At 32.2% G+C, this 15,759-nt stretch overlaps 1 protein-coding gene across 2 annotated transcripts in view; it reads right to left on the reverse strand.

Annotated features, from left to right (window-relative positions):
* The window catches only part of LOC126880396 (alpha-mannosidase 2), a 128,942-nt gene that overhangs the window by 90,200 nt on the left and 22,983 nt on the right, over positions 1-15,759 (reverse strand). For both annotated transcript variants that reach the window (XM_050644234.1, XM_050644233.1), the window contains exon 3: positions 6,658-7,014. In XM_050644234.1, the coding sequence (XP_050500191.1) occupies positions 6,658-7,014 (357 nt within the window). The remainder of the gene's footprint in view (positions 1-6,657; positions 7,015-15,759) is intronic.

Raw genomic sequence — 15,759 nt, forward strand, 5'->3', positions numbered from 1 at the left:
TCTCGAAATACAAGCCTATTCACTCTGGCGTACCACAAGGGAGCATACTAGGGCCATTATTGTACATACTATATACATATGACTTGCCTACAAATGATAAAACAACCATCGGGACATTTGCAGACGACACTGCTATTTTTGCCAAGCATGACGATCCTATTGCAGCAACACAAAATCTCCAAGAGCATCTAAACTCACTTGAAATAAGACTGAAGAAGTGGAAGTTTAAGGTAAACGAAACAAAATCATCCCATATAACATTCACTCTCCGGACTGGAACCTGCCCATCGGTAACCATCAATCAAATAAAAATACCACAAAGTAATCAAGTAAAATATCTAGGGCTACACTTTGACAGTAAACTCAACTGGAAACACTATATAACAAAGAAAAGAATGCAACTTGACCTAAAAACCAAAGAACTTTACTGGCTCATCGGAAGAAAATCCCACCTTTCAATAGAAAACAAATTGCTAATATATAAAGCAGTGATAAAGCCAATCTGGACTTATGGCATTGAACTGTGGGGCTGTGCTAGCAAATCCAATACCGTGATTATCCAGAGAGCGCAATCCAAGATACTTCGAGAAATAGTTAATGCACCATGGTATGTATCAAACCAAACTCTACACACTGATCTAAAAATTCCATATGTAACCGAAGTCATCCGAGAAAACAATAGAAACCACCACAACAAACTAGAAGACCATCCTAATCCATTACTTCATCCACTACTGCAAACTGTCCACAATAGAAGACTCAGAAGAAGCTGGCCATACGACCTAAGAAGTAACTGAGGAAACATCGCTGGGTGTTTACCTCTCCACGTCACCACATTTACAATAATTAATTTAATGTAAGACCAACAAATTGACTTATAGATGTTTGTTTTATATCTGATTGTCAATAAAGGGAGATAATAAAAAAAATATTCAGATTCAGCGACCCCGAAATCATAACGAATCACCAAAATTGGTCATTCACCTTTAAGTTGATTTTCGTGGTCGGTGTAACGTAATTTTAGGGGTTGATGCCGCTCGCCTATTGAGTTTCCGAGGAGTCTATCAATTTCACTACATTTTTTTTATCCCAGAATACTGTGTAGCCTTCTCTACTGCTTTTTTTGTTTCATAATTATTATATGTGGCACATATTTCTCTACCTTCGGTATTCCTGTACTCAGTCATTTTTCATAACTTTGTCTTTTCTCTCTTATTATGATTTCTATCAAACATGACCACAAATGTGGTTTTAGATTCCATATTTTTAATTTCTCCTCTTCTTCTAATAGCAGCAGCATACAGATATTATTTAAGTTTTATGTATTCTTCCTCCGGTGTTCCTTCTGGAGTTTCCACTAGTTTTTTCGCTATATGATATGAATCTTCATATTAATAAATCGAAATAAAGTGTTCGATTCTACATTATTCATTCGATATTTTAGAACTTCCCTGTATACAGTTAAAGTGTTATCCTTAAGCACTACATGAGATCGTTAACAAATATTTTTATAGTTCGTTGCACGTTTATGCAAATGTAAAATAACATTACAGATAACCAACCAACCATTTCAACAACAGTAATATGTTTGGAAAAATAAAGGGACCAAAATTATCGTTGTTTTCGGAAATATAAAAAATTCAATACATGTGGTGAACAAATTGGTAAAAACATTTACACTGTTGAATGTATGAACTAATTTTAAAGATATATATTTTGTGTCAATGTCCTTTGGAATTTAATTTTGTATGTATTGACTTTATTTAATTGACTGTGAATGCGGCCAGTAGGACACAATAAAATTAACGGGTTTGCATATTTATAATATAGTTTTAGTTTCCTTTAACTCACAAAATGCTGAATTAAAAAAATAGTAAACAATATAATTTTGAGCATCCAACAAGTCCCTTATTAGAATCTGACAATCATGAAAATTCTTGAAATAAAAATGTATACCATTTTTATTCAGTTGCAATGCGAAGGCAAAACTGTCTTATTTTTCACTTAGAACAGAGAGCGCAAACCAGCACTTTAAATGGACGATTTTTTTCTACTCTATTTGGAGTCATCATCAGAGAGGCGTAGGTTTGCTGCTCTCTGCCCCAAGTGACGAAACTCCGAGAGCTTATCCCCGCATTGCAACGTACTTTTATGGAGTAGGTGTCTAACGACATCTGGTAACTGAAAGTCAAAGTTTTAAAGTCTTCAACCTAATATAAATATTGAAAAATATTCCTAAAAGATATTTAATTGAAAACTTATTTGACGATTTTCCTGGTAACACCTCCATGGCCTCTAAAAATGGCAAGCCAGAAGGATGCTGAAGCGAAGAAGACAAGAGGGAATTCAAAAACTTGCAAACAAGAGGCAGACCAAACTTTTGTGTTTTTTTTTAAATGGAACACCCTATATTTTATTTTATATTCGAAATCTTCTTAACTTCCCCATCACAAAAATATAAAGGTTTGTTATGTTATACAGGGTATTTACAAAGTTATAATCAATGTTCTACGAAAATCGTAATAAGTTCAGCTCCCTGTATAAAAAAAATAAGCACAACAGCAATGATTTATTGGTGCCATATTTTTTTGATGATTGTCAAAATTTATAAAAATTGTTGATATTGCTAATTTTATTTATATCGAATACAGGATGAGTCAAAACGCAAGTACATTATTTTCTCAGTAATTTCAAATAGAACACCTTAATTAATAATTTGCTCTGAAAAATGAAAATATCTCGAACACTAACAAATTTAGGCATAGGGAATATTATACAAAAATTAAAGTACGGTAATGATACTTTTCGATGGTGATATAAAATACAGGGTGTTCCATTTAAAATTTCTGAGAAAAGAATGTACTTGCGTTTTGACTTACCCTGTATTCGATATAAGGAAAATTAGCAATATCAACAATTTTTATAAATTTTGACAATCAACAAAAAAATATAGCACAATAAACCATTGCTGTTATGCTTTTTTTTATTTATACAGGGACCTGTACCTTTTTCATAAAAAATTGGTTATAACTTTGTAAAAGCCCTATATAACATAACAAACCTTTATATTTTTGCGATGGAAAAGTTAAGAGAATTTCGAATATAAAATAAAATATAGGGTGTTCCATTTAAAAAAACATAAGTTTGGTTGGCCACTATGTTATCGAACACCCTGTAACATTCTAACTAATTTCGTAGTGTAAAGCTGAAAGTTAGCTACAATTTTTGTTATCAACTTTTATTGCTATCTATTACTATAGCGGATCTACTGAGCTTTATCACACTCATCAATCACCCTGTATATTGAATTTAAATTATTTTAGGACAAAAAATTTTTTGTCATTACTTTTTAAACCACAAAAATGTCTGCCAATTATAGTTCATATTTCTAATAATGTTTAAAAAGTAATGACAAAATAATTTTTTGTCTTACAATAATTTTAAACTCGATATGTTTACCTGTACAAATGTGCTGCGCAGTAATGAACGCAACCTGTATCAGCAGCCAGATGGCCGGTAAGGTGTTCGAGGAAGCATAGGGAATAATATATTAAAGAACCAGTTGTCTTAAAATAATTTTTTTCCGACGTTGCTAGCCCTTGGTCCATAAGTTGCGCATTGAAACCGCTGCGAGAGAGTATGGAAGACAAACAAGAGTTGAAAAGATAGGATGAATTTTGCGACACAAAATTTAATGGCTATCATATCGAAGAAGCAGATAACACCCTAGAACAGGGGTCGCCAATTATGTTCCCTAAGGGTCCGTTTCGAAAACCTATGACACTTCCGGTATCCGGATTTAATCCAGACAGACTACCTCTGTCTGGTTGATCTGTATTGATTTTTTTGCGGATTCTTGTTAAAAAATATCTCCTATAAACAAATCAGAAGGATACCGGGCGAAATTTTTGAGCAGAAATTGTTCAGACAGATGTTCAGGCAGAAATTGTTCAGTTTTCGGCAGACAGGTTCTGAAGTTTGGAGTGAGTTTAGTGCAACTGATTCTTATTAGAGAGTTTAGATATTCATCTGTGAGCTGAGATCTGCACCGATTTTTAATAAAGTTCATTCTTGAAAAGGCGGCTTCTCACACATACTGAAGTTGAGCCAAACATAGTACACAATTTCATGTTCAAACATTTTCAAAATTGCCAAACACCACATTCTGAATTTAATGGCGGTCCGTACAAAACTAGCCTACGGTCCGAATGCGGACCGCTGTCCGCCAATTGGTGACCCCTGCCCTAGAAGATCGAAATGATTGGAACCTATTCAACCCCAACTAGAGACCACCTACCATTGAGTAGGTTGCACAAGCCATTAAAAATCTTAAGAATAATAAATCACCAGGAACTGATCAAATTTGTAATGAGCTCTACATACAAGATTGGTGGCGACACTCTGCTGCCGACACTGCATAAACTTTTATTTCTTGTCTGGCGAAATGGTCTCATGACGTGATATGTCCGTTACATAAAAAAGGTGAGCAGCTCCAGTATGACAACTACAGAGGTATAACCCTGTTAACAACTGCTTCAGAAAATACACCGGATCACTCCAGAAAAATCAACAATTGACCAGATTCATTAGAAATAGGGCATACTATGGACTGCAACAAACAATTCCATTCAAGAATCGTCCAAAAAAGGACTAAAATTGTTTATATAAAATACTGCTGAAGACGGTCTTCACATATGAGGCAGAAACATGGACCCTAAAGCAGAAGGATGAAAGAGACATGCAGACTGGATGACTCAGATGAACTGGACACCTAATACGAATGCCAGACAACACGCTAACAATTGCTAAAAATCTAACCACAGGAAAACTAGTAGAAAGCACAAGCAGCCGCCGACCGCGAATTAGGTAGTTAAATGGAGTTAAGACTGATTTAGAGCTATTAAAAATTAGACGATGGCAACAGGTCTCCAGAAACCGAACATAATGACGAATTTTATAGCAAGGCAGAATCCACAAAGAATTGTCGAGCTAAAGATAATGATGATGATAATTTTTATTTCTTTTAAAGTTAAACACCACGATTTTCTGATTTGAATTTTACTGTAATGATTTTATAAATGAACTTCTCAAGATAATAAGTCGGAAACACGAGGAAAATGTACAGACAAAAATCCTGGGAAGATTAAGCAGGTCAGAGACCCGTAATGTTACTTTCTCCACTGATTTTAAATTATAAAGAACAATGTAATTTTTTCAGAAATGATTTATTAAGAGCGAATCACAAAATTTCGGACCAATGCTTTTTAAATGCATTAATTTTTTCGAATCCTGAGAAAACTAATATGTAATTATTTTTGAAAAAATTTAATCGCGGAATGAAAGATTACATTATTACCGAGGGTTGAAAGTCCCTTAAAATAAACAAAAAGTTTCTTTTGAATGAAATATTTGAAATTAAAAATCACACAAAATTTTCTCTTTTTTTTCACCCCTGTAACTTATTAAAATAAACATTTAAAAGCATTGGTCCGAAATTATGCGCATACGCTCTTAAACCGTGATAGTAAGCTCGACGCACAAAATACAGGGGTATTTTTGAAATCGCATTTTTAATCAATTATATAATAGTCCTGTCGCCAGGGGGGGTACAACGGCCTCGTTAATTCAGATGGACTTACTCAAGTTTTTTTTATGTATTTTGACCCGTAGAACACGAATTTTTTGGGTAACAGTTGATCCGGATGTCGATAAGATTGTTATAGACCAAGAACTTGAGGAATCAAATAACAGCGATTTTTGGCAAAACAAAACAATATTTTGTATTTTTTGGGCCATTTTAAGTAAAAAATATTTCTACAAGTTTTTTCGTAGGATGCACAGTTTTCGAGATAAACGCGGTTGAACTTTAAAAAAATCGAAAAATTGCAATTTTTGAACCCGAATAACTTTTGATTAAAAAATAAAATAGCAAGTCTGCTTACCGCATTTGAAAGTTTAAGTCAAATTATATCGGTTTTGATTATTTGCATTGGTAAAAATTTATTTTTTTATTGTTTAACAAAGCTATAAACACGTAGGGTTTCCCGTGCTTTTACATGCGTTTTAACGCATGTAACGTAGAAATAGTCTTGATTGCACTAGTACCTATTCTACCTACTCGTTCGATTTTAAATGAGAAATCATAGAAACATCACTCACGCACTAGTTGTTTGTAGCTTTGTTTAACAATAACACAATAAATTTTTAGCAATGCAAATAATCAAAACCGACATAATTTGACTTGAACTTTCAAAGGCGCTAAGCAGAATTGCTATTTTATTTTTTAATCAAAAGTTATTCGGGTTTAAAAATTGCAGTTTTTCGATTTTTTGAAAGTTCAACCGCGTTTATCTCGAAAACTGTGCATCCTACTAAAAAACTTGTAGAAATATTTTTTGCTTAAAATGACTCAAAAAATACAAAATATTGTTTTGTTTTGCCAAAAATCGCTGTTATTTGATTCCTCAAGTTCTTGGTCTATAACAATCTTATCGACATCCGGATCAACTGTTACCCAAAAAATTCGTGTTCTACGGGTCAAAATACATAAAAAAAACTTGGGTAAGTCCATCTGAATTAAGGAGGCCGTTGTACCCCCCCTGGCGACAGGACTATAAAATAACAATGTAAAAAATAGTGTAAATAATAAAAACTTACTTTTAATTTATTATGTTTGTTCCATTCTTTTTCATCTACATCAATCCGCCATCCTTGTTTCCATACTCCTCCATCCACATTGTCAAAATTAAGAATATTATATACATCTAACATCTGTATATCCATTTGGGGTACCATATCAATTTTGAAACTACAAGTTTTGTCAAATATAAATTCAGATTCAACTACTTCTTTTCGAGATCTATTAAAAGGCACTATCTGTTTTAATGGATAAACAGTTGTATTGGTCTGCATCAAATTTTTCATCATTACTTTCATCTCATCGACTGCGTCATGGTGTTTATGCAGGTCCTCTTCCAATTGTTTCATTTTAGATTCAAAGTGTAGCCATTTGTTCTAAAACAATATTTTTAAAATTAAAAAATACGCAGTAGTGAAGTTACTGATAGTGATATTGCAGAAGAGTTTTCTCTACACCGTAGTTTGAAAATAATTCAAATGACAAAAGTTATATATACTTAGGGATCGCCAACTTTTTGAAAATGTCAAGATCCTGTCTTGATTTCAAGACAAGATCAAGACTAAAAGTAATTTTAGATTTCAAGACAAGACAAGAAATTTAATGTCAATACCAAGATTTCTTGTCAAGAAAACAAGAAATCTTGAAATCTCTTGACTATTACTAAAAAACTAGATTTTATTTTAAATAACAAATTTAGCACATTTTTAAATCGGAATGGAAAAGCCATGAAATAAGGCAGATAATACTTCTTATGGAGTCAACACCCAGTCGAATTCTTGGCTTTGTTATTGAAGTTGCTCTTGAAAATAGCTTTTCCGCAGGTGCAGATGTTGCTGGCGTTCCGAGAAAATCCTTGGCCATTTTCGATAATGAAGGGTAGAATTTCTCTCGTATCTTCTCCACCAATCAAGTATATTCTCAGGATCTTCTGACTTAGGCTCATTTAAGTATTTTTCAATTTCATACTTCCAAGATTGTAAGTTATCATTATCAGCTTTCTTAAATAGGTAAGTAATATCTAAATCAAATTCTTTATCTTCTTATTTTCAGACTAAGTACTGGCTCTGGTATTGGATTCTGTAGATCATTCTGGGATTTATTAAAGTAGTTAGCTTTAAATGTTTGTTCAAATTTTTGTACTACCACCTCTGATTATAGAAGCTTTCCTCAAGATGAAGAGGAAAATGCCTCTACTTTATGCCGAGAATTCAAAATAAGAACTTTGCAGTGTATCCAATTAGTTTTGTGTATTGTTTAGTGTTTCAGTAATATTTTATCTCTCGCAGCTTGAATTCAGTAGATTAATTGCTCATCGGTAGCGTCTCTATCAATTTTATTATTAAGTTCATGATCCCATATTTGAGAAGCTCAGAGCAACAGTGACCTAAGCCACAAATTGAGCATTTTTAGATTAATATATCAATAAAAGCAGCAACATTAAATCTTCGGATTAGCAAGGGTTTATACAACCTACCTCTATATTAGCCTAAATAGCGTTACAAAATTTATAGCGCCATCCCATAAGCATAATCGAAATACGAATGCAAAGATTGCATTTATCTCAAAACTTCGTTTTTGGGGTTAGGCCACTGTTGCTCTGAGCGCCTCATTTCTAGTTCGTCTAAAAGTAAATTTACTCCAATTACCGCCAATGGGAGTGTGCAATATTTACTCCCTTCGAGAATTGAAGAAAGTGTTTTAAAGCTACTCAGATACTGACAGAATTTACTGATCACAACCATTCTTTACTGCAGGGGAATCACCAGACCGGGTAATCAAGAAATTTCAAGATCTTGAAATTTCTTCAGTTAAGGGCCGGTTTTTCAGTGCTGGGTTAACCCAGATTTTTCGGTCACCGAAATTTTTTTGGTTAATCAGTTTTTCAATACAAGGTTATCGCTTAAACCCGTTTAAGTTGACCAAGATTTTAACCGATACTCACTATCATAGGTGGTTTAACTCCGAATTTTCCGACAGACGTTTATCTATATTTGCTGACAGAAGAGGTTAGTTAAATTATGACATTTTGTGTTATCGCGGGAAATATTGTATTATGTATTATTATATTCTTGATTATATCTTCATCGGAACTTGAATGCATTAATCATTTTTGTAATGTTATGTTATTTGTTAGTTATATATTAGGTTATGAAATTCTATTTTGTTTATTTTTCTGTCAAAAATCTATAGAATTGCACATCTTGGTTTAAAGCACTGAAAAACGATATAAGGGTTAAAATATTGGTTAAAATTTAAACTAGGTTAGCTAACCAAAATTTTAACCACTCACTGAAAAACCGGGCCTAAGACAAGATATAAGATGTCAAGAAAACGTCAAGACAAGATTTTTTTAAATTTCTTGATTTTTTCTCAAGAAGAAGTTGATGTCAAGACAAGAATTATTGTCTTGTCGACCCCTATATATTCTTATGCGTTTATGCCATTATGTTCTTCTACTTCGGTATTGAATACCACCCTATCTCGAGGATGAAAACTAAATAATTCAAAATGACCTTGGATTGAGATAAATGGCGGCCTGAATTTTAGTTGTTCAGATAGAATCAAATATGCGCTCTCTGAGGAAACCCTAAGAAGGGTTGAAACGAGTTACAGTGCTTTTGGCGCTCCCTGAACTAACTAAAGTAAGACGGCTTTTGTTTCGGTTCACAACGAAATTATTATTTATTATTTTTATTAGTTCTACTCCTATTCTGAGTATTGGGAACTAATCTTTGTTGTAATTTTACCGTGCTGGACAGGCGGGTAGTGAGATGCAACTTGATAGATCTCCCTCGGCCTCCTTAGCTCCGGCAATTCGTTGGCTTGCAAATTTTAAAAGTCACGAATGGTGTAACCGGAAGATTAGATCTAATAGCTCTAAAAGTGTTATTTTCAATATTGTTAATATTGAAAGTAAAACTTTCGTTGTTTGTGCAATTTCGTTAACATAATAGCATAATAGCTAAACAACTCATATAATAATAATTGAGCTATCCTCCCACTCAAAAAGGTCCGAAATATTGTTTAAATAATCAAAATGTCAAAAAATGAAGAAAAAATTCACTTATTTTCTTCGTTTTTTGATTATAACTTTAAAAGTATTCACTTCCGAGAAAAGTTTCATTGACATAAAAGTCATTAAATTTCCTACAATATATGATTGGTTAAAAATTTAAAAAATTGTCAGCCTTCTTGGAAAATAGCAATTCATAGTTGCAAAAAAAAACCATAAAAAAACCAGTATTCTTCATATTTTACCCAGAAAAACTTTATAATATAATATAACAATACTGTAAATTTAATTAAGATCGGTTTAATATATTTTGCAAAATAAATTATGCAATCCAGCTTTCGCAAAAAAAGTCATGTTTTCAAAATGTTGCAGGACTGAAAATAAAGCAGATAGCAAGTTGAATTTTTTTTTACATATAGAAGAATACTGAATCCTCTATAATACTATCTTGTAGTAAATTTAAATACGCAACTTTTAGTCAGTGCAACTTTTCTCGGAAATGAACACTTTTAAAGTTATAATCAAAAAACGAAGAAAAAAATCAAGTTTTTCCTTCATTTTTTGACATTTTGATTATTTAAACAATGTTCCGGACCTTTTTGAGTGGGAGGATAACTCAATTATTATTATATGATTTATTTCCAACCAATTTCTGCAAAAAATGTGAGTCACCTCTCAACATCCAAATGTACTATTATTTTTTCAGATACGCCCTGGTCTATTTGTGCAATTTGTAAAACGTACACGAGATGAAAATTTATATTTCTTAAACAACCGTTATTAATCGTTTAAACAGATTATTAATTTGATTAATATTATTTCTTTTTTACTAAATACTCAATGATTATAATAATTATATTCGACAGAACCGAAACGTATAATCAATAAGAAAAAAAGAAATATAGACCTGGATTCCGCGTACCAAAAAAAGTTGATTAATAGCAAGCTGAAAATTTGTTAATAGCTTAACGGTTCCAGCCGGATAAACTTTGATGTACGGGAACACTGGAACAGGGGAAGTTTTAATTGTAGAACAGTTTAAAAATTTGGAACGTCAGATTACGAAAACGTCCCATGTATTTTGTCGAACAGAACATCCAATAGGTAGTGATGAGCAAAACAAGAACAAGACCAAGACCAGGCTAGTCTTGGTCTTGTTCTTGCAAGCTTGGTCTTGGTCTTGCAGCTAAAACGCAGTCTTGGTCTTGGTCTTGTACTAGCCGGTCTTGTTCTTGGTCTTGGTCTTGCTGCAAGAGTCTTGCTGGTCTTGCTTTTTTGGTAGTAATAATTTGAACCAAATCATTTCGAATAAAATGTACATTGAAATAAATAAAGATGTGAAGAATGAAACTATATTTTTTGCTTTAAAATTTAAAATTTTAAAAGAATGTAGAATGTAGTTTCAAACGGATACCAATTTTAACATTATACATTCACCTAATGACCTAATTATTTCTCTGTATATAAAGAGATTAGAGTATATTTTTATAATGGTAATGTTTATCAGTAGGAAAAACCTGCATTTACAACCCTTGTTGCAATTGCCGGCCTTCGGTTGTGTCACGTTGTGTTTTGTATGTTGTCGATACCTGCCGCCTGCCTTCAGACCACGTCTTGAGTCTGAATTACTGTTTATTGCCCCTGTATTTTAATAAAATGTTAAAGAAAAAGAGCTTCTTAAAGGTGCCACAAATGGTCGGGGGCCTTCAATTCACGGATTTTACGAAAAGGGATAAACGGTTTATAGTTGTTAACAGATAATGATCTGCTCCTTTCACTCGAACACTGTAGTATTTATCCTACGAGGGTCAAATTTAAGAACATAAATTAATTTTTTTTAAGAGAACACAAAAATCAAATATTTTCTACTCTATTAATAATTATTTAATATAATTAACTTTTTTTATAAACCAACTAAAACATACTTTTTAGTAAATACTTACATATTTACCATACCTATTTATAGACCTAATACTATAACATAATAACTAAACCTAATGGGGAGTTATAAACGCTTAATTCTGTAATTTGTTATCTTGCAGTTCTTTAATTTTATTTAAACTACATTGCTCTCGTAACACGAGTTATTCGCACTTTTATTTTCACATATTTTTGGATTGAATACCCATTATGACATAAAATGAAATCGGTAAAATTCTTTACGCGTTTGTTATCCGGGATTTTCACAAATAATTCAACTACCAACTTTCGTTGATTGTAAAAAATTAATCCAAAAAATAATTTTAAAAATTTCCCAGTATCGGAATTTTTGTCATTATATTCAGAAACTGAACCTAAGCTTTGGATTTTGCGATACCAAGCTTGACACATTACAATCGACAAGCAGTTATTTTTTATTCAGGCCACAATGCTTTCACAGCATTGTGAATCCCTTTTCAAAATCTATTATGATATTTTTTGTATTAATTTTAAATTTAACGACCTACATTTTTCCTCGATTATGCGAAAAGAATTGAAATAAGTGTCAGTATTTTTATAAGACAAAAAAGCGAAAACTACTGGTACATAAAAACCGTTTTTAATTGCATTTTTTTTTAATGGATTACCCTATCTATAATTACATTTTTTTATCTTACAAGTAATTTCAATTGTCCTTGACCTGTCGCCGTTTGAAAACTTGCCTTCTGGACACTTTGAAGGTTGAGAAAATGCAAACCGTTTGACTTAATCAAAACGACTTAAAAATGTATTTTAAAAATTCGATATTGTTTAAGGTTTCTTACAATATCAGTATATATTATTGAACTAAAAAAATAAAGTTAAATAATAAAAACCAATTTTTCTCAAAAAAGTGCAAGAGTCTTGCAGGTTGGTCTTGGTCTTGCAAGGTTCGGTCTTGGTCTTGTTCTTGCAAGCTTGGTCTTGGTCTTGGTCTTGCAACCAAAAGGCGGTGTTGGTCTTGGTCTTGCAGCAAGACCAAGACCAGTCTCGCTCATCACTACCAATAGGGCTTTTCATCGATTGTCATTTGTTTCGAGCTTCTGTCATGTGTCACATAATATTAATATATCTACGCCATATACCAATAACGTATGGCGTAGATATATTAATATTATGTGACACATGACAGAAGCTCGAAACAAATGACTGTGAACGAAAAGCCCTATTGACTTGTTACCCTGTCATTATACTCTCATGCAAAAATCAGACTGCTATTACCAATGATTCCTGTCATTTGACATGTTTTCCGTGTTCCACTCATTAAAATGCTCAGTTGGTGATAAACACCAGTCTGATTTTTGCATGGAACGTTTTCGTAATCTGACGTTCCAAATTTTTAAACTGTTCTACAATTAAAATTTCTCTGTTCCAGTTTTCCCATACATCAAAGTTTGTCCAACTAGACACCGTTAAGCTATTAAAAAATTTTCAGCTTGCTATTAATCAACTTTTTTTGGTACGCGGGATCCAGGTCTAATATTTATAGTTGTGGAACATTGCTCAAGCGAGACTTTTATTCATTGTTATAGGTACCCATAATGTTAATTGTTTTACTAAGCAAGTTAAAATATTCTTCGCTTATATCAAGTTGTTGTGTTTTAACAAGTTTATCAAGGGATGTGGGCAGATTTATCATCGCTTTTTTTGGCAATTGAAAATAAAAATCCTGTTCGGGACCAAAAAATATATCTATTATTTGTGGTCGAGGTATTATCTCGTATATTTGTTGAGTTTTCTGCGATTTTTCACATTCTGAGGGTATATTTAAAATTTCTAAATAAAGATTTCAGACATCAGTTACTACGATAAAAAAGTCTGTGAGTTTAAATTTAATATTAAAGAAAAAAACCGAATTTTATGATTTTTGTAACGTTTTTTGTTCGGAAACGGCTTGGACGATTTTTATAGATTTTGGTGGGTAAGGGTCTTTAATACGACCGATATTAGAGTCGTAATTACATTGTTGTCAAATCTTCCCTTTTTCTGGAAATCTAATGAACTTTCGTATTTCAAATATATATTTTTTGCTTAATACTGATTATTTTTTATGTAATATTTCCTATACCTAAATGCCGTAATTTCGGAGCTATTGCTACATTTACTTTTAAAATATTTTTACAATTATAAAATTATAAAAAAAACTTTTTTTCTGTCCGAGGAGACAGTATTTTAGGTTCTTTGGATCATTAGGAACAAGAAATATTTTTTGTAATTTTTCTCTAAAGTTAATGGTGTTGGAGTTATAAACAATTGAAAACTGAAAAAAAATCGAAAAATGTCGATTTTCAAGGCTCAAGAACACAAGTAAAAAATATTATTTTTGAAATCACGAAGTATCGAAATTCAAGTTTAAATCTTATTTTATCAAATTCCCATAAGTAATTTGGGCTTGTTTCATTTTAAAACATTGTTTTGTAGTTGTTAATGCAGCCCGATCGCCCGTCCTCTCATAAGCGCTTCATTAACAATTAAAAAACAATGTTTTAGAATAAAACATGCCAAAAATTCTTATAGGGAGCTGATAGAAGAAGGATTGAACTTGAATATAGATAATTCTTAATTTCAAAAATTATATCTTTTACTTGTGTTTTTGAACCTTGAATATCGTCATTTTTCGTTTTTTTTTTTCAGTTTTAAATTGTTTATAACTCGGAAACGATTAACTTTAGAGAAAAATTACAGAAGACCTTTTGTGTTCCCAATGATCCAAAGAATCTAAAATAGTATGCCAGGGCCGAAAAAAAATAATTTTTATAATTTTTTTATAAAATTTTTTTAAAATAAATGTAACAATAACTCCGAAATTACGGCATTTAGGTATAGGAAATATTATATAAAAAATAATTAGTATTTCTTAAGGACTCCAAAACGCAAAAAATATACAGGGTGTTCTATTTGAAATAAGAAAGTTCATTAGACTTCCAGAAAAACGGAAGATCTGACAACAATGTAATTAGAACTATAATATCGGCCGCATTAGAAGACCCTTACTTACCAAAATATATAAAAATCGTCCAAGCTGTTTTCGAGATAACTTTAGGTTTCCATACATAAAACTCACTCTGTATACTTCATTATACTTAATAATTTTTACATAATTCAACCATTAAGTACCCCATGATTTAGCGGGATTTCAAAGTTGTGTTTCTAATAAATTCGACCCAGTTTAATTTATGCAGTTGTCATTAATACAAAAATCTGTTAGGTCTGGATCCCGCGTATGAAAAAAAAGTTGATTAATAGCAAGCTGAAAATTTGTTAATAGCTTAAGGGTGTTTAGTCGGATAAACTTTGATATATGGGAACACTGGAACAGGGGCAGTTTTAATTGTGGAACAGGTTAAAAATTTGGAACGGTCAGACCACGAAAACGGCACATTTATTTTGTCCCACAAAATATACTTAAACTCTCCGAACAGAGATTAAACTCTCATGCAAAAATCAGACTGCTATTTATCACCTGTCATAATTCCTGTCATTTGACATATTCTACATGTTCCACTCATTAAAACGCCCATTTGGTGATAAATAGCAGTCTGATTTTTGCATGAGAGTTTAATCTCTGTTCGGATAGTTTAAGTCTGTTCTGTCGGACAAAATACATGTGCCGTTTTCATGGTCTGACCGTTCCAAATTTTTAACCTGTTCCACAATTAAAACTGCCCCTGTTCCAGTGTTCCCATATATCAAAGTTTATCCGACTAGACACCCTTAAGCTATTAACAAATTTTCAGCTTGCTATTAATCAACTTTTTTTTCATACGCGGGATCCAGACCTATGTGTGATCATTTGAAAATCAGAAGTATAATTTTATTTCTTCGGTTGTGGTCGGTTTTCCCAGATTTGTTCAATTGTGTAGTTTAATAATTTTGACTATTCTTGGTAAAGATCGTTACCTTGTTTACAGAAAACGATCAAAAATAAGTCAACTTTAGCAATAATTAATAATAACTTAATTTAGAATTAACTAATAACGATTACTTACAAACATAAATATTGCTTGCAACAATTATGGCATAAACATCAATATCAAAAAACCAAGTATTAGTCAGTCCAGGAACCGAAGCTTTTCACCTCGCAATTTTTACAGAATGAATGATTTGCTTGAAAATTTGAGAATAAGTAGTGGATAGTCCAAGGATC

Source organism: Diabrotica virgifera, chromosome 2 (assembly GCF_917563875.1).
Source record: "Diabrotica virgifera virgifera chromosome 2, PGI_DIABVI_V3a".
Classification (NCBI taxonomy): domain Eukaryota; kingdom Metazoa; phylum Arthropoda; class Insecta; order Coleoptera; family Chrysomelidae; genus Diabrotica; species Diabrotica virgifera.